The sequence below is a fragment of the Lytechinus variegatus genome, chromosome 17, assembly GCF_018143015.1.
Source record: "Lytechinus variegatus isolate NC3 chromosome 17, Lvar_3.0, whole genome shotgun sequence".
Classification (NCBI taxonomy): Eukaryota; Metazoa; Echinodermata; class Echinoidea; order Temnopleuroida; family Toxopneustidae; genus Lytechinus; species Lytechinus variegatus.
In genome coordinates, this window is record NC_054756.1 from 10,548,748 (window position 1) to 10,570,570 (window position 21,823).

Consider the following 21,823-nt stretch of genomic DNA (forward strand, 5'->3'; position numbering starts at 1 on the left):
AATTTCATTCCTTCCTCATATATTCATCATAAGGACTTTTCGCATTTACTATGGGGAAATTCTCTACAACGCATCGATTTCTTTAAAAATTCAATTGAAATCACGATGAGCATGATGAGAGCTGAGAGGCTATTGTCGAAAGTTGGTGGACTGGTACAGTAGACCATCCGAAGATTTGCACCGGACGAATAATTGCAAATATCATGTTGTCCAGAGTCAAGGGGCCCGTTGCATAAAAAGTTTTTACCTGAGAAAACTCGGGTTGTTTTTTCCAGAGTTTTTGCCTTGTGTAAAAGTCAATGGCAGAAATCAGACTAACCTTAGTTTTCCGTTTTTACCAGACTTTTCTCAGGTAAAGAGTTTTATGCAACAGGCCCCTGATATTCCGATGCAGTCCCGGTCCACCAACTTTCGGCAAAAGCCTCTTAGCTCTCCATTGTGACTCGACTTGCATTGTCAAAGGAATTGGTGCGTTGTAGAGAGTTTTCCTGTAGTAAATGCGAAAAGTAAGGGTTCCTTCGTCACTATCATTTATAGTTCCATCACTACCAACACTGCCACTACCAATGGGATCTCGACTTAACCATCAGAAGATGTCTTCCATAATTATGTACATGTTCCTAAATGAGCAGAATCTGGTTGTTGACCATGCCACTCTGTTGCCCATTAATAAAAAGTTTACCCAATATTAAGTTGAGGGAAACAACATTGTTTAAAGAAGACGTTGCACAATGAAGTGTGAGGATTTGTTACACGAAACACGCATAAACATTCCTCGACCCAATGAACATCTACGTTTGCTTAAAAAAAATGTGTAAATATATATTCATCTTTTGGGAGGCCAAAATTAATCGTTTATAATCATTATGCTTTACTGCTGTGCAGACAGTAGGGGCTCTGAACCCATGCCCCTCCCCGAGACAACTACAAAGTGTTTGACTGTATAACCTTATATCACTATCAAACGGACAAATTGGGTCAAACTAGACACATTCCTCGTTAGGATGACACGATCGATCTCGAACTATTAGTCATTTTTGAATGCTCTTTATTCTTGCTAGAATCTGTTCGATTTCATGTTTGCATCTGTGTTATGCAGTAAGATACATTATGGAAAATATACAGAGCATCATTATGTGTGATTACGTGATCATAATTTTACTTCGTCTAGAAATATGTTAGTTGTTATTCTGGTTAATTTTAAAGAAATTCAAATTTCTTGTAATTGAGTACTATATGATTGTTAAATGAAATTAGTTCGTATAGTTCCTTGTACAGCACAAAATGTTTCCTAGCTAATATACGTCTGCTTCGTGGGTTTCTGTACTATTTAATAATAGGAATTTTTCGTTCCGCGCCGCACGACGAATTTAAGAACGCATCAGTGTATTGAAAGTACCCGTCTTTATAGACCAGTTCGTAGTTACTTCATGGGCAATTTTGGTCAAATGACCTTTCATTTCTTTCATCATGATAGGCAGATTTCAAAGCAAGATATTACGTTAGCTTGCCTTACATAGCAGGATGAAGAAATTGAATAGACCAGGTGACTAGAATACCACACCAATGAACACTTAATTAAGGTATTTGTTGCATTCCTACTTTGAATGCATATCTTAGCATGTTGCACAATGTACTTGACAAACTGAAATACCAGTCGTTCGTGGAAGCATTCTTGTTTTTTGTGGATGTAAATGAAAACGACAATTCAAAAGAGTATATGAATAATCAAGACATCAAAGTTGGTGCTTATCTCATTTAGATTTTAAAGCACCATGTCACTTTAGTACAAATGACCTTCTTCTGATCATGCGTTGAATCTTTTGATCATGCCCAGAAAGGAACTACGAACTGGCTTATTGAGAGGTGGTGAACCGGAACAGCAGTTTCCTCTTTAAGTTTCGGAACTGACGGGGAAAAAAATGCAAACATGTCGCTTATCCAGACCCCAGGTCGACTTTGTTGTTTTGATTTACCGATTTTCGACAAAGACTTCTTGTTTGTGCTTTGTCAGGGGGGGGGGTTGACAATACGTATAAACTCCTAGAAAAAATTAGGAAATCCGAGTTTTGTCATTAATTTCTCCCATGCAACTCCCAATGTTACACAAGGCATATTTGATATCATTCAAAAGATCATTTGATTTTCTTTAAAGTTATACCATGCTTGTTACGATCATGCCATCACGAAAAGAGTAGGATTCAAAAGTGTTAGATGAGGCCTGAATTGAAAAGCTGCAAAACGAGCAGAAATAATCATGAAGGGTCAATAAACATGATAAAGAACATGATTCTTTTGTCTGGGTCAATATAGGTAGAAATCAATTAAAATGAAGCCCTTGCTTCTTCATTTTTTAAGTTTTGTTGTGGTTTATGTAGTGATGGTTCTGAAAGATAACATGGTTTGAGTCTTGGTTTTAAATACCCATGCACGGTTGTTTGTTATGTGTTTGCTTGTGCGGAGGTGTGTTTTATTCCATGTTAACGTTGATGTTGAGGTGCATGAAAACAGAGAAACCACTGAAAAACACACTCATCACCACGGAAAAAATAACAGTGACTTCAAATATTGTTTCATTTTGCAACTTTTTAATTTTGGCCTTGCCCCGCATTTCAAGGCACTGCATTTCTATGTGAACCATAATCATGTCATGTAGTGTATCATTTTAAAGAGAATTCAAGGATCTATTTATTGGTATCAATCACACATTGATATTTACGAGAGCCGAGGAGGAATTATCGATGATATTCAGATTTCCAAACTTTTTTTGAAGAGTTTATATTCTTTTTATTTCTTTAATCCTTCGAGTAACGTGGAGCGAAAGATTCCTTGTAATCCCATCATCACCCACGTATGAACTAAATCTTTTGATGCGATTAATAAATTCACCTAATTGAAATAATTCTAATTCTGTTTGCAACAAATTAATTTTGTGACATAAGAAGAATGGGAAATTCGAAAATGTGATAAATTTTCAATGAATCAATTTATACATTATCTTGGTCATGAATGAAGGAGTATGCGAAAACACGGCCTATCATGTCTATATAATGTGCAGTCTAAAAGATGGTTAAATGAGAATGAAACCTTTGGAATAGCTTGTGTTAAAACAGAAAAATCAAAGAAACAGATCAACAAAAGTTTGCGAAAAATTTGAAAAATAATGAGAAAGTTATGAGCATTTGAATATTGCGATCACTAATGCCATGGAGATCCTCAAATTGGAAATGCGACAAAGATGTGTGATGTCACTTGTGAACAACTTTCACCATTACTTTGGCATATATTTCACTTAAATTGTCTCTTTTATCGCATCTATCAGTAGATCACGTGATCTTTCTTTAGGAGGGCATGTAATACAGATTTTTAAAGAATACATAATGGATAAGAGTTTGTATCCCTACAAGAAAAGCAGAAAGAGACATTTTGAGGGTATTTTATAGTCCATCAAAGGGAAAGTATGGGAGGATCTCCACAGCATTAGTGATTGCAATATTTAAATTCTTATAACTTTCTCATTATTTGTCTGATTTTTCTCAAACTTTCTTTGTTCTTATTATTTGATTTTTCTGTTTCAACACAAGCCTACTTCTTCCAAAGGTTTCATTCCCCATTAAAATAATAAGAATTTAAAATCGGATGTAAAATAAGAAAGTTATGACAATCCAAAAATTTCGCTTCATATCACAAAAACAGTTAAATGAACGAGTCAGTTACATCCAAATGAGAGAGTTGATGATGTCACTCACTCACTATTTCTTTTGCTTTTTATTGTTTGAAATATGAAATATTTTGATTTTCTTGTCATTGTCATGTGAAATGAAGTTTCATTCTTCCCTGAACACGTGGAATTCCATTATTTTAACAATTTGTGCTTCAGGCAAGGAGGTCCTAATCGTCACATTCGTAAAAATTGAAATATTGTATAATTCAAACAATAAAAAACAAAAGAAATAGTGAGTGAGTGAGTGACATCATCATCTCTCTCATTTGGATGTAACTGGCTCGTTCATATAACTATTTTGTTAAAAATAAGCGAAACTTTGAAATGTCATAACTTTCTTATTTTACATCCGATTTTGATGAAATCTTCAGCATTGTGTTTGTCTGATTTTTCTCTATTAATTCAAATCAACATTTTTCTGGGGTAGACTTGACCTTTAAATACCTACCAGGTTCAACGTTCAGAATACCATAACTTGTGTTATCACGCGATGAGCTGTACCAATCTGCGAGAATTCATCAACCAACTTCACTTAATTAAATTTAAATAAAATCCAAGTAAAACACAGTGAAGTACTATAAGGCCTGAACAAGATTATACACTCGCCATATATACAGTTCCAGTGGAAATAAATAGCAAGAATATTAAAAACAAACAATATAAAAAAAGAAGGTTAGAACCGTGTGTTTCATTACAATTCAACGTGCATTTTTTGGAAAGGCCAACTAAATAACAAAGCTTGTGCTTCGTGGGCTTCTCCAAGAGTAATGGCAGTAAGGAAATGAAATTTATGCATGGACATCTGCATTCCAGAATACTATGTGTAATGAACGATGGGAAACACAATCTATACACTATCACTAGCGATAGCAGATTCTTTTGATGACTAGAAAAATGTAATACGAATACCAACTGAATGCATGAAACAAAGAATGTATGGGTCCGAAATTTATAATCATCAAACAACGATCAAAACATATTAAATCACATGAAGCGAAGCCAATGAAGTGCAATGCAAGAGACAGACAATGCATACAGTGATAGAGGGGGCGAAAGAGCGAGGGAAAGAGATGGAGAAAGAAATTGATAGAGAGAGAGAGATCAAAGAAGGGGGATTAGAGCAGATGTATAGGGAATAAAAGTCAAAGCTGAAGATGGAATTCAGAGGGGGAAGAGGGTTTATCAGAAAATGAACTTTATTAGCACAAAATCAATGAAAATTTTAGGAAGTAAAAGTAAACAGCAATAATACACCTTCATGACGTTTTAAATACAGAATTATAAGGTCCAAGTGAGACTCTTTTTTTTCAGTGTCTGTTCTTTGTTGTTTGCTATGGTCTTTAGTACTTTCATATAATTAATATAATTATTAATTCAATTGCTCTTTTACTTTCGTAAACGTCGGAAATAGCTCATTTGATGCAAGCCAAATTCGAAACCACAAAGAACATATCTTCTTGTCGTTTACTTTCTTGCATATTTTGTCGAATCTGTTTTGAAAAAAAAAATCTTTCACCGAAACTATCAAAGCGCAATTATAAGTATTCATTACAATTACTTTATTTAATAGTTTTAATTATTATTGATCTTTCGTCGGAAATGGATAATGATTTCGTGTAAGTCAAGTCCTTGAAAGGTCAATTGATCATTTATATTACCCGAGGAAAGATTATCTGAATTCGAAACTGTTAGATTAATATTTTACCATCTTTCGAACAATGTAAAGGAGAGCTGAAAGGAATAGCATCATGATGTTGTTTGTCTGCCTTTGTGGATATCTTGTATTTGGTAAGTTACTTAAATTTTATTCCTTTATTTTGCTACTTTCTGCTCTTCAATTCGCCAAATTTTAAGATGTGGAGGAGCCGTGGGGTCTAGTGGTTCTGAATCTCGCCTTGTAAACAGAGGGTCGAGTGTTCGAATCCCAACACGGTCTGGCGTCCTTTGGCAAGACGTTAATACACACTTTGCCACTCTTGACATAGGTGCTAAGTAGGTACCCGGTGGGATATGAAAGTCATTGTAGCTTGTCCAGTACTGTGTGCGCCTCACCAGCGACTGACTGAAATACTCCCAATGGAATGGAGGGTGTGCACACATTGTGTGCGGGAATGACTGATTGAATCCGATGACCGGGGTAATGATATATCGGGAAAGCGCTTAGATACGTCGTTCCGATGTATTAAGCGCTATATAAAATCGGGTTATTATTATTGTTTATCAATCCTTGAGCTTTAATCGTTAAGCTCTGTTTCCACAAACAAATTTTTGTTATGTGGAATAGGCGTACAATTTTAGGGGGGGGGTTATATATACATGTATATACTTTTGTTCGCTTTGCTCATGCTGGTTACGTCATTTCGGATTTTTTTTATAGATTTTCCTCACCTGGCAAAATACATCAATATGCAAATCATAGGACACCATTTAGAGGTTCCACGTGTTAGTGTTTAATAACTTTTGAGGTGCGTCGTCCTTACGTTTGGGAGCTTGTCCGTCCCCTACCCTTCAAAAATAGGGCAAACAATTGGGGTTACATTACTGATATTATTCGCTCTACTTGTCATTTATGCTGTTAATCAAAACACAACTAGCAAAACCTGTGGTGTTTTCCGGTGTGCATCAAGGAATCCACCGGTCACTCTGTACTCCGGTGTTTTATTTACAGTGTTAGCTCAACACCAATGGACATTATTACAGCAATACATTTATTAATTCTTAATTTAACGCTCTTTGATCCCGTATTCTGAAATCGGGTTTAATTTTTATTTAATTTAATTTAAATTTTGGATTAAGTATCAGTTTGTCCACTCACCACATGGTCTACTTTCATTTACTCTAATGCCATTCCGTCTAATATAGTATAGCCATTAAATCCATATACCATTTGGTTTGATGGGACCAAATTGTTAAATTGTGCAAAATGAATGAAAATGGAATGGATATTATACCAACTGGTAATGAGACGAAATGATGAGCGTAAGAAACATATTTGTTTATGGACCAAATGGTAACGTTTTGGACGAAATGTTGATGGACGGAATGGCATTAGACTATATAGATGAAAGTATTTACCATGTAGTGAGTGGACGAGTTGGCAGTACAAGCTAACTCAAGGTGTAAGTTTAACACCGAATAAGGATGTAGGCTCTATATAGGGACACCAGGGGCATGTTGCATAAAAATTTTTACCAGACATGCCAGAGAAAACTCTGGTAAAAACTGAAAACTGAGGTTAGTCTGATTTCTGCCATTGACTTTAACACAGGGCAAAAACTCTGGTAAAAACAACCTGAGTTTTCTCAGGTAAAAAGTTTTATGCAACGGGCCCCAGTTCTTACAGTTGTGTGTATGGAATTGCCTTCTCGTCTTTTATTCATTTTACAATCAGATTTTTCGTATGTCGCTAGTGGTTTGCGACTACACACGAACCCCAATGGAAAGGAAACGTCTGTGGCGGGAAAGGACGCATCGCTCACTTGTTACTATTCGCCAGCCCTATCGTCTCCGGATCAATTTGACTCTCTCTTTTGGAAGTTTACGCCAAAGAATGACCCAGCGAATGAGGTCGAGTTGGCATCCTATAGAGTTTCTACGGGAATAAGGTAAGCAGGCGCAGTACTAATGCCCCCCCCATTGTAAATAAATAATAAGAAAAAAAACACTCCTTTCGCCGCTAAATCAAAATACCCCCAGTGTAAAAGGCAAGCTTAAACTCTGGATGTGTCTATTTGGTCATAAGCACAGAGCATATCTGTAATTTTCTAGTAGTTTCATCGGCTGTCGCTCTAAGTCCCTAACCTATATAAGCTATTCCGTATGGATTTTCACAAAAGCTGAATCCATATGCTTTGCTTCTTTATTTCTGTTTTGCTAAATAAAGCCATTGAACTTAGTGTAACTATACGTTCAATGGATGTGTAAGATTTTTTTTAAATAGTATGGTTATGATGGTTACAGATAAAATTTAAGAAATAACAACTAACTTGAACGTGTCAAATCAGCGGCTATTCCTATTTATGGTAATCCCAGGCAAGGTGATTAAAATATAATGAAAATAATAAACAACATTTCGCAGCTCTAATAATACAATGTTTCTAAAAGTTGCACACTATTATTCTGGATGTAGCACGGTTACTCGTATCGGGCGCGGAGGCATTAAAGGAATTTCCCGGGGAATTTCTTCCTGCCGGGTACCCAAATTACTACACCTGGGTAAGAGTGACCACTAAAAATATTAATAATGGTCAGTTTTTGAATAGCGCATAACACATAAATAGTCTATATATGCGCTTGAGAAAACAAAGGAGAGGAAGAGAAGTGTTGATGAGTTCACTTTGTTGAGGCTAGGTACAAGTTAGATAAGCATGTTTTAAGACCTGTTTTGAATTTGTTGACTGATGGAACTTAACATGGCTTCATTTCATGTACAGAGTATCTTAGGAAACAATGTCATCACGTTCTAGGGGAACGGAAGGCCATACGTAAAAAAAATACTCTTAACCTTCTGCAAACTTCAGGATTTCATTCAACATTCATTATTCCAATTATTCGTAAAGTTGTAGAAACTTCACAAACAGCGCCATGGAACAGCAGCTAAAGAAAACGAAAATATAAAATGGGGGAGGGGTCGATAATTAAAGGAGGTGTAATTAATGTAAAGAAAGAATCATTGTGACAAGATTAAACGCTGATTTAACGTAAAACTGTGATTTACAGATTTTAGAGGTAGCGTTGCAGTTCATTAGCGCCCCCCCCCCCACCCCATTCCCTGACTTGAGTTGAGGTACAGTCGTATGGGGCAGCTAATTGTGATTCAAGCGCAACACCCCCCCCCCAAAAAAAAAAGTAGGCCTCCTCACACTCACCCACACACGCGGGCGTGTGCGCACACGTTCGGTTCATGAACAGTTTCGGTTCATTTCTATTAATTTGAAACGGTGCTTAATCTGACCCTTTCTTATATACGATAGTCCCTAGCAACTATACAGCCTATACTTTACGGAAATGAAGAAAAAGTAAAAGAAGTAATATTTTATTACTGGCATGAAATATCCTAGAGACCTTGACAAATAATTGTGATCCTTTTGAGATGTACACTAATTTGCCAAGTTACATACAAAGAAGACCAATTTCTAATTCATCCTAATATACAGGCCCTAAAAATTATTTCCTGCGAAAGTACCAGACTCTATTCTGTGCATTATGTTTTGTTTTATTAATTTCATTAATATAATTTATCCATACTTTCACTTCATAATTGTAAAGTAATCACCTTGTATCGATTTGTTCGTAAACATTTCCTTTGCAAAACCAAGATAACCGGACGCCTCGCTTTCACATGATATACTAGTGACGTTTGTCGTGCAGACCCCTGTAATTATTTTACCTATAGATTAAAATGAAAGGAAATGTAAATTTAAACGTATTAAAGGGGTACTCGATCGGCTTAAAATAACTATCTACATAAATGGAGTATTTTTCTCCTAGAAAAAAAACGAACTTTCATTAAAATCTTGTAACAAATAGCGAAGTTATAGAGTTTTACATTCAAGCAAGATTTTTTGAAAATAGTTCTCGAACGCTGACATGCTTGGATATAAAACAGGTGGGGTGCTGAAGTCACATCCCCGAAATCATCATTCGTCCATTCCTAAACTTCCCGTTTGTAAAGGTACAACAGCGGATTGTCGTCGAAGCTGAGACTGAATGCGAGCTGGCAGTATGGAGGATTACTAACGGTCACGAACACTACCTTGGACGATCAAGGGGACTATACTTGTCAGGTCGCAACATTGATGGGCTTTGAAGACAGCGTTATAACACTTACAGTTTACGGTAAGTTCACAAGCACACTGCAAACATATTATTATCCGGAACATACCGCCCCCCTTCCTTTAGTCTACAAGGTTATGTCAAAGTTTACGTTTATTTGCCCCAAGATGTGACCTATTAAGAACTACATTGGAGTGAATAGCACGAACCTCAAAGATGACTTGATCAGTTTAAACATATGGCGTTATCGTGGCTTGGTGTTTTTTTTTAAACCCCGATCAAGTAATCTTTTAGGCGGGGTATTCATCTATACTATTTATCTTTTCTGCACTTGTAGTGTTTTATCAAGGAGTTACCAGCACTGGTAACCCGATAGTTATATTCATATGTGCCATTCATTTCAGCCGTACCACGTTATCTTCAAATCTACGACGCAAGCCATCAACTGATCGACCACAACTCACCTTTGCAAATAGCTTCAGGGGAGCCGTACACCATCTTTTGCGCAGCCTTTCCAGCATCCAGCCCGGCGGCTAACCTGAGCTGGCAACTTGACCCAACACTGAAAGTAGCCCGTAACCTGATCTACGCCGCACCGGAGAATGTAACATCGTTAATCAGGCCCTCATCGTCGTCGTCGAGGGGATGGGAATTCTTCGCTACGGAAAGGCGACTTGTCCTGACGCCGAGGGATGAAGACCACGGAGCGATCATCCGTTGCTCTTGCGATCATATTGGGTTACGTGAGGATTTATCTGTCTCCATCACACTGAGTGTGTTAGGTAACTTTATATCAAAACTTCTTTTCAATGGGTACAGACGTATGAAAAGATTGTAGACACAATCTGCACACACCCCACCAACACACACTCTAACACATGCACTTTGTTTCTATGTTTTTTAATTCAATTTGATATGGGCTTATCATTCCATTTCATTTAAATTGTTTATAGTTTCTGTTATTAACTGGATAGTGATATCAAGTATAAGTTGATTATTTGTCTCTTTATTTCTTTATACTAGGTAGAATTTATTAAAAGTGTCCGGAAGGAGATTACTGAGAAAAACTAAAGCTAAAATTAAAATTAATTGACAGCATATTTGATCAATCAGAGAAAATACGAGTTTGTTCTTAAGAATAAATCTTAGGATCTCCTATCGTGCCTCGGCTCCTTCTTTGTATTCTTCTTTTTTCCCCTTTATCATCTTCTTCCTCTAATTCTTATTCTTTCTAATAATTTATTATTTACCTTCCTTTGTATTGCTTGATCTAATTTCCTTTTTCTTCTTCTACACACTTCTTTGTCTCTCACAACTGCACTTTGTAAGATTCTGGCTTGAATATTTGATGGAGTTGGAGAAGAATATGTATATGGCCGACACAAAATGATTAACACACCTCTTAAAACTTTGTGGACAGTTTCTCCGAGTTACATCCGGGTCTACACCGGTGATTTTCGGCCTTTGGCTGACACCGGAAGCTTGAACGTTTCACAGGACAGCCAGGTGTCCTTCGTCTGCATGAGCACAAGGTCGAGGCCGGCAACCGTCCCACGATGGTGGATTGGCGATGGCGAGATTACAGACAATGTGACGAGGACGGTAATTCCGTACGACGATCAAGATCTCTATGACGTATCCAGTCGCCTGACCTTGGGAAAGGTTCTCCGACAATATCATGGCAAAGCTATTACCTGTTCGGCTTCCGCTTTGAATCTTCGACCTGTGGAAACGAATTTCACTTTGCTCGTTCTGGGTAGGCACAATTCGAATTTTTGACCCATGACTTAACTTGTTGGCATGTGACTGAAGGGACTTGCATAAAGACAGGGTGTCATTAGCACGCGAGTTGACCTGGAGATGATATTTTAATTGTATAATTTTTTTCATGCCGGAAAGAAAGTTCAGGTCGAGTAACCAGAATCCTGTCAATTGGTCTATCGTTACTCTTTCGAATCCCATGAGCGTACACTCATTCATATAAAAACTAGTTGAATTCATTTTAGATTTCTTCAAAAAGCTCTACAATGGATCACGACGTGACATTTTTTTAATGGTAACTTTGCTTCCTAAATACCTATGCAGGCCCACCGGACCCTCCACAAATAACAAACATATCAGTGGCCGTCACGGAGGGAAGATCAAGTTCTTTAGAGTGCGTCGCCTTGCATGGGTACCCTCCAGCAGACATCGAATGGCTCATTGACGGATATTCTACCTCCGAATTTGATACTGTGATTGTGAAACGATGGCGATATGATGTTGTAAGCCATTTGACAATTCACCCAAACCGAACTATGAACGGGAAAGAAGTCACCTGCGTCGTCCGTTTTCCGTCAGTCCAACCAACGGAAATGAACAGTTCGGTGTCTTTGAATGTTTCATGTGAGTTCATTGCAGGCATTTCCACAATATCTTAAGTTACCGCTTTTGGCAGATTTCCTGACCTTGACATAGCTCTTCACTAGCACCTTTCACTGTTTCATGCGAAAGATTTATTTTGGGGAGAGGCTTTATATTCTCACTTGTAGACCATGTCCCCCACGCGAACCACACTCATGGCACCAGTATCACATTATACCACGTAATTTTTTATCCATGTGGATAATCCTTGTAAATCAATAATAAATATCATACGTTCTCTCTTAGGCATTTGCACATTTTGTTAGGAATCTGTCTTTTCGATATGACAAGATGGGTTTCTTCATGCTCGTGTCATTTGGTTTTCGTGTCATTTAGTTTTAGGTTATTTCTCTTTGTACTACATTTTGTGTTACCGATGACCCATTCCGGTCCGTGCGGGATATGATGCACAATAGCGCCTATAGAACCGAAATGAGTCAAACTATGTCTAGTTCTATGGTAACGAGTTTGCTCTAACCCAGGCCAAAAACGTAGACAAGCTGATCCGTGACCAAGATAAAGCTAAATACCATTTTCACAAAACCCAATTTTTTTATCGAAGCTAGACCGAAGATTCACCTTGTTTTTGAATAATTTGATTGCACCTTGATAATTAACAATAATATTCACTAATGGTATTTAGATCACCTTTACAATGATTTGTATTCTTTTGCCTCATTTTTTGCCAACAGTTTGTCCGTACAGCCTTTCCATATCATGCCCACCCGTGACGGCTGGCCAACCCAGTGACATCACTTGCAGATCTGCACTGGGGAACCCCTCTCCCCGCTTAGTGTGGACGCTCGACGGACAGGGTATCGAAGACCTTCATGTCAATCAGTCAGAGACATTAAGTGGCAGTAACACCACAATGGGGTTTTTCTCTTCGTCTCTATTTTCGAGGGGTTTCGACGCCGATGACCACGGGAAGCTCGTCCGGTGCTGTGCAGCGCGGAACGTGATTTTGGGATGCACTAACGATGTCTGCGCGGAATGTCCACTGAATGTTTATTGTGAGTAATCTACTCTTCTTGAATAATTGTTCCATATATACTAAAGATAGTTTATTTTTATTACTGACACTTCAGGATGCAATCTAAGTTAAACATATCAGGAATCATAATGAGAAGGTGAAAAATCAACAAGGTACAAGTGACATCTCCAATATATTGAAGCTTCCACATAAATTCTTGCAAATAAAACAATTATTTCAGTCTGACGTCCACAAGTGGATAGTCGAGTTCATGATTTACACCGATTCGCCACAGAATTTTATAACCAAAGTGCTGAAAACAGAATCTGTTGGGTGCAGAGGTTCAAACTCGTCAAAGATGGAAGAAATTGTTTGTTGATAAAACGAGGAAGAATTCTTTCACAATTATTCTTTGATATTAGGCAAACCGAAACTTCTCAAATCTGGAAATGACATGATAATGTCGCAACATGAGTACTACATTACGCTTAGTTGCTCAGCCCGTGGGAATCCACACCCCTCGATAGAATGGTACAGTCCATGGATGGTTCAAGATTCGCCAATCAACGCATCTACACCTGGCGTCATCTCACTGGTCGATACCATTATTGACGGGGGTGGGTCTGATCGGGTGACTGTGCAGAGTACGTTGGTGATCGAATCTTCGGCGGGAGTAGATGCGAAAGTTCAAGGGGTCAGATGCGAGGCTTCGAACTCCATCGGCTCCACTTATACAGTATCCTTCTTTGGCAATGCATCTGGTAAGATTCTGTAAATTGAATGTACTTTGATACTCGAATTCACCTCCATTCTGATATAGAACAACATCGAAAGCTTGAGCCTTCTACCTTAACTCATAATTCCCATACCTTCAGGTAGGTCTTACCTAGTATGAACAAACACTTAGAATAAAAACGTCGTGTTCCTTCAGGAAGCAAATATGATATTCCGTGGTTCAATAAAAAGGAATTGTATTTGATGGCAAAATTAGTTATCATTACTTTAACATTAGACAAATACACTTTTCATAGACATTATAAAACAATGTCTGGATATCGGCAATTAGGTGATTAGGGCAACCTAATCTTTGGGGAAATCGCTTATAGATGCTTAAAGTTTCTATCGAGGAGGGGATATTTAATGCTTCTACTTATACCTAAATCTTGAAGATATCTCTTCAGTGTATGACCCAAGGACTGGCCTTTTGACGGTGCGTTATGATCGTGATTTCATGCCGGCACTGGCCGCTACCATACCGTGCGTTCACGTGGATTACAAGCTCGTAAATACCCAAGCGTGGAAGTTGGGCGCCACTTGCTTCAGACTGCAAACCAATGAGACAGTAGTCCAGGTCCAAAGTGGGCTAGAGAACACTGAGCTCGGGCTGAGGGTGTGCTTCTACGAGGAGTTCTGTAGCAGTCAGCTGCCACCTCGACCATGTAAGAATAATTTGCACTTTCATCTCTCAAGATTGCACGCAGGTATCGAATTCTTCGCCATTGCTTATTAAATCGAAACTGATTCGAGGAAATCTGCACCAACGGGATAGACTGATTAATCAAAAGATAAACATATCACATATCTGTAGGAGTTAGGGAGGAGAAAATGATTCTATAACATGGATATATTGATTGATAAGCAGTTCATCTATTTGGGTAAATGTTTGTTAAATCATGCAAATGAAACTTTCAAGACAATTTTTTCTGCTTTGTATTCATTACCATTTTCATAAAATCGTTAGACATTTATTGCATTTTGTTGAGTATGATATGATCATTGATATATATTGAAAAACGGGAATGCTTCAGACCATTCTGATACATTTTGTTTTTGGGGTAAATATAAGATCATGATCCAAGAATTGCATCCTTTGGGAAAGAACCAGGAATAGTTTGATCCTGAGCTGGTGAAGATGTCACACCTGAAACGAAAATCCATATCAAACAAGGGTTACAAAGGGGGTACTAATTTTTACGACAAGTAATGTAACTGGGATTTCATTTTGTACTATCAACGTCCTGTGCTGACTGGGTCATATTAGACATTAATCAACGTGCATGAAACATGGATCTCGTTCATCATCTAAATCAGCCTTCATGCTCCAGTCAAATTGCCAAAAGAAAAAAAAATGATATTTCTTCACCGGTTAGTTAAAGGAGGTTCAGTGATTACGTTTCCAAGAATCGGTGTTGGACGGCAAATCATGTTTCTGCCAAGCAGCTATGTCCACTTCGAAATAAAACAACTGTGTTGGTCCAAAAGAATATTTTCTGTCTTCATGTTATAATAACGCGTGTGAAACCTGTAGTCCAAAATAAGTCCTTTAGTTTCAGTTTAAACATTCCCTTTCCCTCCTTTCTTCATTTTCTTCAGATGCATTTATCCTCATTGAACATATCTCCAGGGAGGGGGTAGTAGGGTTGTTTCTAATTCGGGCGTAGAGGTATAGGTTGCTTTATTTGCCCAAATGATCTTGGTAAAACGTAATAATCCTGGCAAATGACGAGTGCAGGGGCTGTTCAAGGTATATGACAGATTTGCTTTAATTTTTTTGCAACGATTTTTTTACGTTCCACAAAATTTTCTTCTTTTTTTTCTTTTTATTGGATTCCATAGCTTTTCAGAAAGCAACAGGACCAATCAACATTCTCCTGATTCCAATATTGGTCGGTGCAGCAATCGGCGGGATTCTCTGTTTCTCAGGGGGATTCATCATTTGTCGCAAAAGAAGCAAGAAAGGTATTCACTTATTATAATTGTAAAATAATTCATGATTTTCAACACTGTATGAAACCATTGAATTTAGGAAGATTATATTTGATTCTGAAAGGTCGAAATATTTATTTTAAAAAAATAGATGTTGACTTTAAGGCGTTTGTTTGCAAACAAGAAACCGCACAGCCGTTCGGTTCATCATGTCAGCAGTTGGCTGAAAGTTTTATAAGGTACAGTAAAAACGAAATCATTGTTTCATTGAATGTTCATTGTATCAGGACGTACTAGGTCGATTCAACCTGATCGAGGGGACTCCAGAAGGATCCAGAATTCCTTCAGACGTAGGCCAACAGAACAGAGTCTTCATGCAGGAGATGGAGGTAAGAACATAAGAGGCATATTTGCAAATAACGTGCTTAAGATTACTTCTGTTGTGACGAAGATGATTGTCCAGTTGATTTTTAGACGGTTCACCAATCATACAGCTTTCATTCAAGGATGCTCTGGTGTTATCTTTCATGCTTTCCAATGGTATCAAATGTTCATATTGCAATCTTATGCATATCACTCCTTTCCCCTATTGTCCAGAATAAATGCATCCTTACACAAGGGGGCATGTTATTTGAAAACCTTTCTTGTGCATTGTTTTGGGGGCTAGTTACACTCGCGATGTGTCACCGATCCTCCAGTTTCAAACTAAATATGAAAAAAAATCTATTCTGATCACCTCCGTAGCTTACAGGTCTACATTATATATTGATCTATTTACGAGTTCTGCATGTGTACGTCCAGTGACTAAAATTATCAAAAGTACTGTCAAGTTTTTACGTATACTCTGTACATTATTCACGTTTTCCCAGTAATCCTGAGATGATAGCAGATAGATAGAGTCTATTAAGTTTTAAAGTGTACCTTATTCACATACAGTTCTTAACTGTAGCAATATTGTTAACCGACCATGAGGAAGTGTCAAGTTCTTTTTTAAGACTCCATTTCAAAGAAGGTCATTCCAATTTGACAATGATGAGGTACAAACATACCTTTCATCCATTTTTTATGTTACCTGTTTGGGTTTTTTTTCTTCGGTGTCCTCTTTTAGTAGCCGCCATCAGTTCTCCTATCCAGATACAACGGGGTGCTATGAACCATTACATGGACATGGGATCTTCAGCTTTACAAGGAGCTGCGTCTTCACCGCAGACCCTCCAGCTTAGCCCGTTCACAGGTAGGACAAACCAATCGAAGTTTCCGCTATCTGGTGGTAGTTTGCCAGTGCCACACTTGCAGATTCCCCAAACGATCTCAGGCTGAGTCAGGTTCATGTAGAAAATAAAACATACGCCAAATATTACTTTCAAATTATACCTACTGAAATATTATCGATATCAAGCCAACATCATTCTCGATTTTATCATGCCTATTATGATTAGTATAGTCATGTTTGTTTTATAACAGTGTTTTCAAACGTCGGTCTATATACTTTGAGAGGTCATCTATTGGTTGTAATATAGATTGGATTAAGTCACCAAAATTACAGGTTTTGATGTTGTTATTCATTTCTACTGACAAACAGAATAAATGTGTTTTGGAAACGGTATGTGATCCTTTAGAAGGAACTGAACGTGCTAAAATATATTGGTTTGGTGAACGAAAAAATAATGTCAAACCGATATAGTTTCAGCATGTGATGAGCATGGTAATAAGAGTGGACAAGGGAACATTACTATTAAAATGGGTTTCTCACTAAACAGTTTATGAGTATGGTAGAAGAAAAACACTCTTTAAGCGGGCAAAATCGTCCCTGAAAAAATATGAGTATAAGACAACAAAATAAACCTCAAGTTACAGCCTTTCGAAAGGTGCAAAACTGGTACCACCACTTCGCAGTGCAGTACACTAATTGTATGCATATTGGGCTGGAAAGGGGTTACATTCCCCCCCCCCCCACACTTCCAAACCTCCTTCCGGTTTGGTGCATGATTTTCGTCTGATACCCCTCAGATCAACACTGCTTCTTTTCAGAAAGTAATCTTGATATTGCTATCCTGGTTTTGTACAGACCCATGTGATCTCTTTGCGTATGAGGACATGAGAGTGGACGGACTACAACCTTCCAGTCCCGGTTTTGCCCATTACGCTGTGGGCAGCCAATCAGGTAGGTTTCTCAGAAGATAAGATGACGCTTAACCCTTTGACTTATGAAATGTCGAATTAAGGGACCACAAAGTTCCAATCGGCAACAGAATAAGTTGATGTTAATCGGAAGTTTATGAGGGGGGGGGGAGACCGAGGTGACGCCACAGGCTCAAGGGCAAGGGGCTAGAATCCAGAACTCAATAATTTTTTTTTTAAACATTGTTTAAAAAAAAACTTGTCAAGTAAAAGATATTATCAAAGAGGCTAAAAAGTCAGAGAATGACCCGAAGAAAATTATTGAAAAAATTGCTGTCATGTGAGTGCCTATCGATTGTTGAATTCAGGGGGGTGTCATTATTTTGGCACCCCTCATAAACAAAAACACCCTTTACAATTGTTTATGAAAGCAGAACTCAGATGCGAAAAAAATCTTAAATTGTTTCTCATTTAATCAAGCATACGTGGTTACCCAAATAAAGTGAAAAATATAAATGAATATGCTATTTAAATGTGTATTTTGGAGATCAAAATGACGATATCTGAGTTTTAAAAGAGAAAATGACTTTTCTAGAATGCAATAATTGCTCATCAATCTGCGTCTCAAAATCATTTCCTGAGTCAAGGAAAATAATTTCTAAAACAATATTTGCGTTTTGATAATTTCATTAAACGAATTCGTTTTCGTTGGCAGCCTCTCGTTAGGTGAATGATGCAGGCGTCTTATTAATCCATTATAATTGGACATGATTTCGTAAGGTCGTTGCATATTTAGAGACTTTGTCAATGGGCCTACAATAGCGTTTTATGAATAAAACACCAGGCGTTAACAATCGAATTGACCCGTCACACTCATGGATAATCTCACAACCAACTCATGGGGGGGGTCTTTAAGACTTGTCCATTAATTTTGACAGCCTTTTGCGACAGCCACCCAAAGTGATTATATATATATCTTGGGGTTAGGGTGGCTGTCGCAAAGAAGCATTTTCTGAACTACAAATTCACAATGTTGTTACCTTTCATTTTTGTAGTGGACACTGTGATTATATATATCTTGGGGTGAGGGTGGCTGTCGCAAAGAAGCATTTTCTGAACTACAAATTCACAATGTTGTTACCTTTCATTTTTGTAGTGGACACTGTGTATACCAACTTGCTCACCTCTACACCTTTGAAGAGAGCCGACTCCGGGATCTGCTGCACCTATTCCGTATCGCCACCCAAGCCGCATTCGTCCAGTTCTGAAACCGATCCGTCCCATGCGCAGAACACGTACGAATCCACCATCTTCACCGCGCCCGCCCTTAAACTGAAGATGCCCCCTTCTGGAAAAGAACGCATGGATACCTACGCCCCAATGACTCCTTCGGATGGCTTCAAACTGTCTCCTTTACCAGGTACCGTAGCCGCTTCCGAGTGGAGTTTCGTCCCTACCGGAGCGACTCCGATCGGGGGAAGGTCGCCAGCTTCTCCGGATGGAACACTCTATGTTAATACCAAGCGTAATTAAATTTGCTGAATTTGGAAGCATGCATGGTCGCTGAATCCCTATAGTGGTGCGTTGGTATTGTTTGAAGATTTATAAAGGATGACAGGTTCAAATCCATTCTATTTATGTTTGAGGCTTAATAGAATTAGATACAGTTGAATAATCTTTCACAGAAAGCATGTCATGTCCAAAGTAGTAGAGATAATTGGATACACGTGTAATTAATCATAGCAAGTGTCTGTTTTGATACACTGATATTTGGCAGGTTCGACAAAGTGTGTAAATAAATACTTTAAACCTTTTTTAATATGTTCCGCAACATGCTCATTTAGATGCCATGTCACGTGGATAGCTGTGCAGATAGTTGTTTTATGAAAGGTAATTTCACGTCATAGATTTCTTATTATACGAAATTTTCAGCATTATGATTGTTTAATCATTCTCTATACAGGTATATTCAAATCACTTTTTCTAAAATGGATTTGACCTTTAATCATCTGTATGTTGTTGTATAAAACTTCATACATTAGATAATTGAAGATGAATAGATTCCTGTTCGTGTATATAATCTTTTTGATAAAAATCAGAATATTTCAAATTTAAATGTTAAGATAAATATTAAGATCAAAGGCGCAACTTTTTTTCCACACACCGTGTATATGATCTATTATGGTGCAGTAGAGCCTATTACTATAATGTTCTTTTCATGTACTTTCATAGAATGTCCACTTGTTTTTGGAATTTTATATTTATTCATTGTGCAATGTCAAAATATATTTTCGGCAAATTCGTCCTCTCACGACTGTCTTAATACAAAATAAAACATTTCCAATTTCTAGGTTTACGAGTTATCGAAATTGCTGTAGTGCATAAAAAGAATGATATTACAATAATATGTTGAATATTGCAATGCACTTTTTCTCTGTCACATTTTACATGATTTGAGTTGGACCCGATACTTGTACTTAGTCTATAGTTCTCAAAGTAGATGTTATAGAAATGCTGGAGCCATGTCAGTAGAGCACCCACCTTTAAAATTACTAGAGGGTCTTACGTTCGGCATTCACTAAGTACTGCCGTGCTATGGTAAAAGGAAGCAAGTTACAAAAGTGAAATTTGTTCGTAAATGACCAACGTGTGTTCGTCGTCATATACATTTGGGCGTCAATTCAACTTAACAGCATAATTCCTCATTATCTTTCCATAGAACGATAATTTCTTCCCCAAATTTTGCCTGAACGTGCAGAAACAATAACTCAATGTACTCAATTTGACTGATGCGTCACTTGCTTCCTTTTGCTAAAGTTGGGCCATGTAGGCATAACCCTCGCGAGCACAGTATCTCATCACCATGGTTATACTTTACATAGATTGTGTTTGCCCATTTACATTGACGACATCACGCCGCCATCTTAGATGATAAAGTCTTTGCTTTCCATACGTGAGACTTGATGCGATAATTCCTCTTGCAGCTCCAAAAAGCTAAGCTTGAATGAACAAGCTGGCGCATCTCTGATATGCCTTCATGTCCTCCGAGGGAGGGCGCTATGATATTTTGACGTCATACACATGCGATCTATACCAAGTTTTAATAGTAATGTTCTATAATGATGTTCTATGGTGCATTTAGATTTGATTAATTTTAAACCACGATGAGTTTAGGATTTCCGAGAAATGCTGAAGTCATGTGATGTGATCCCTGGAGACGGGAGATGTGTCCCCCTTCGTGTGCTATTTTGTATTTATTCTATTCTTTTTGTATTTATTCTATTCTTTTTGCATAACAGCATATGGCAGAGGGTCATACCTAAGAGGGACTAAAATCTCATGAAATCGCGGCGCAAGATAACACTTATCAGTAACATGTCTTGAGAAATCTGTTTGATACTACATCCAGTAATGAACATTTAAAGGGAGATAATCATAATTTAACACGTTCAAGAGTATGATTATGCATTTTACAATTTGCTCTACTCTGCCTCGAAGAACTTTCAGCCTAATTCACCACTCCAGTATAATGATGACAATAATAATAATGGATATTTAGAGGTGCTTAAAACAAAAAGTACCATAATTTATCGATAATAATTTAACATTTGCAACAATTACTACAATATTCGAGAAAAAAGGTATAAGGTAGGAAATCGGAAATGGATTATCAGATCACTGTTTTTTTACCCTATAACCTGATAACCGACTCCTGGTTGAAACTTGACATTTGAGACCTTTCGTTTTCTGTGACGTGCCATGTGGACGTACGAGATTAAGGAATTTTGGGAGCACTGCGCATGCGCGAAGTAATCTGTGACGAGCCTTCTCGTTGACTGACCAAATCTGTGACTCGTATTTGAGGGTTTTGACGTTCGGTGTCATAGTGCTCGAACGAGCGCTAGTTCGTACATGATGACGTCATCCCAGCTTGGCAAAAATGAATGAAGCCGCATCAACACTCGAGTTTCGTTGATTCAGCAGGGCTGGTAAACTGCAAATTACTGCTTGTTACCAGCTTTTCCATTACATTTAGTGTGTCCTGTTTTCAGACACTACATATCCGATAGGTAATTGATGTTTCATTTCCAAACAACCGTGTTTTTTCGGCTTTTTGCGCA

At 37.8% G+C, this 21,823-nt stretch overlaps 1 protein-coding gene across 3 annotated transcripts; it reads left to right on the forward strand.

The window, feature by feature from the left end:
• The first annotated feature begins 5,395 nt into the window (after positions 1 to 5,395).
• Positions 5,396 to 21,427, forward strand: LOC121430986 (hemicentin-1-like). 3 transcript variants are annotated; one of them, XM_041628436.1, is made up of 14 exons: positions 5,396 to 5,512; positions 7,116 to 7,329; positions 9,399 to 9,562; positions 9,904 to 10,281; positions 10,920 to 11,255; positions 11,585 to 11,884; positions 12,595 to 12,915; positions 13,298 to 13,636; positions 14,045 to 14,314; positions 15,492 to 15,614; positions 15,869 to 15,970; positions 16,693 to 16,815; positions 17,650 to 17,745; positions 18,859 to 21,427. In XM_041628436.1, the coding sequence occupies exons 1-14, from the start codon at positions 5,473 to 5,475 to the stop codon at positions 19,233 to 19,235; spliced, it is 3,183 nt and encodes a 1,060-aa protein (XP_041484370.1). In that variant the 5' UTR covers positions 5,396 to 5,472; the 3' UTR covers positions 19,236 to 21,427. The 3 variants fall into 3 exon arrangements, with proteins under 3 accessions (XP_041484370.1, XP_041484369.1, XP_041484371.1); XM_041628435.1 differs by having other exon boundaries at positions 5,397 to 5,512; positions 16,690 to 16,815; XM_041628437.1 differs by lacking the exons at positions 10,920 to 11,255; positions 11,585 to 11,884 and having other exon boundaries at positions 5,398 to 5,512; positions 16,690 to 16,815.
• Positions 21,428 to 21,823: the final 396 nt, after the last annotated feature.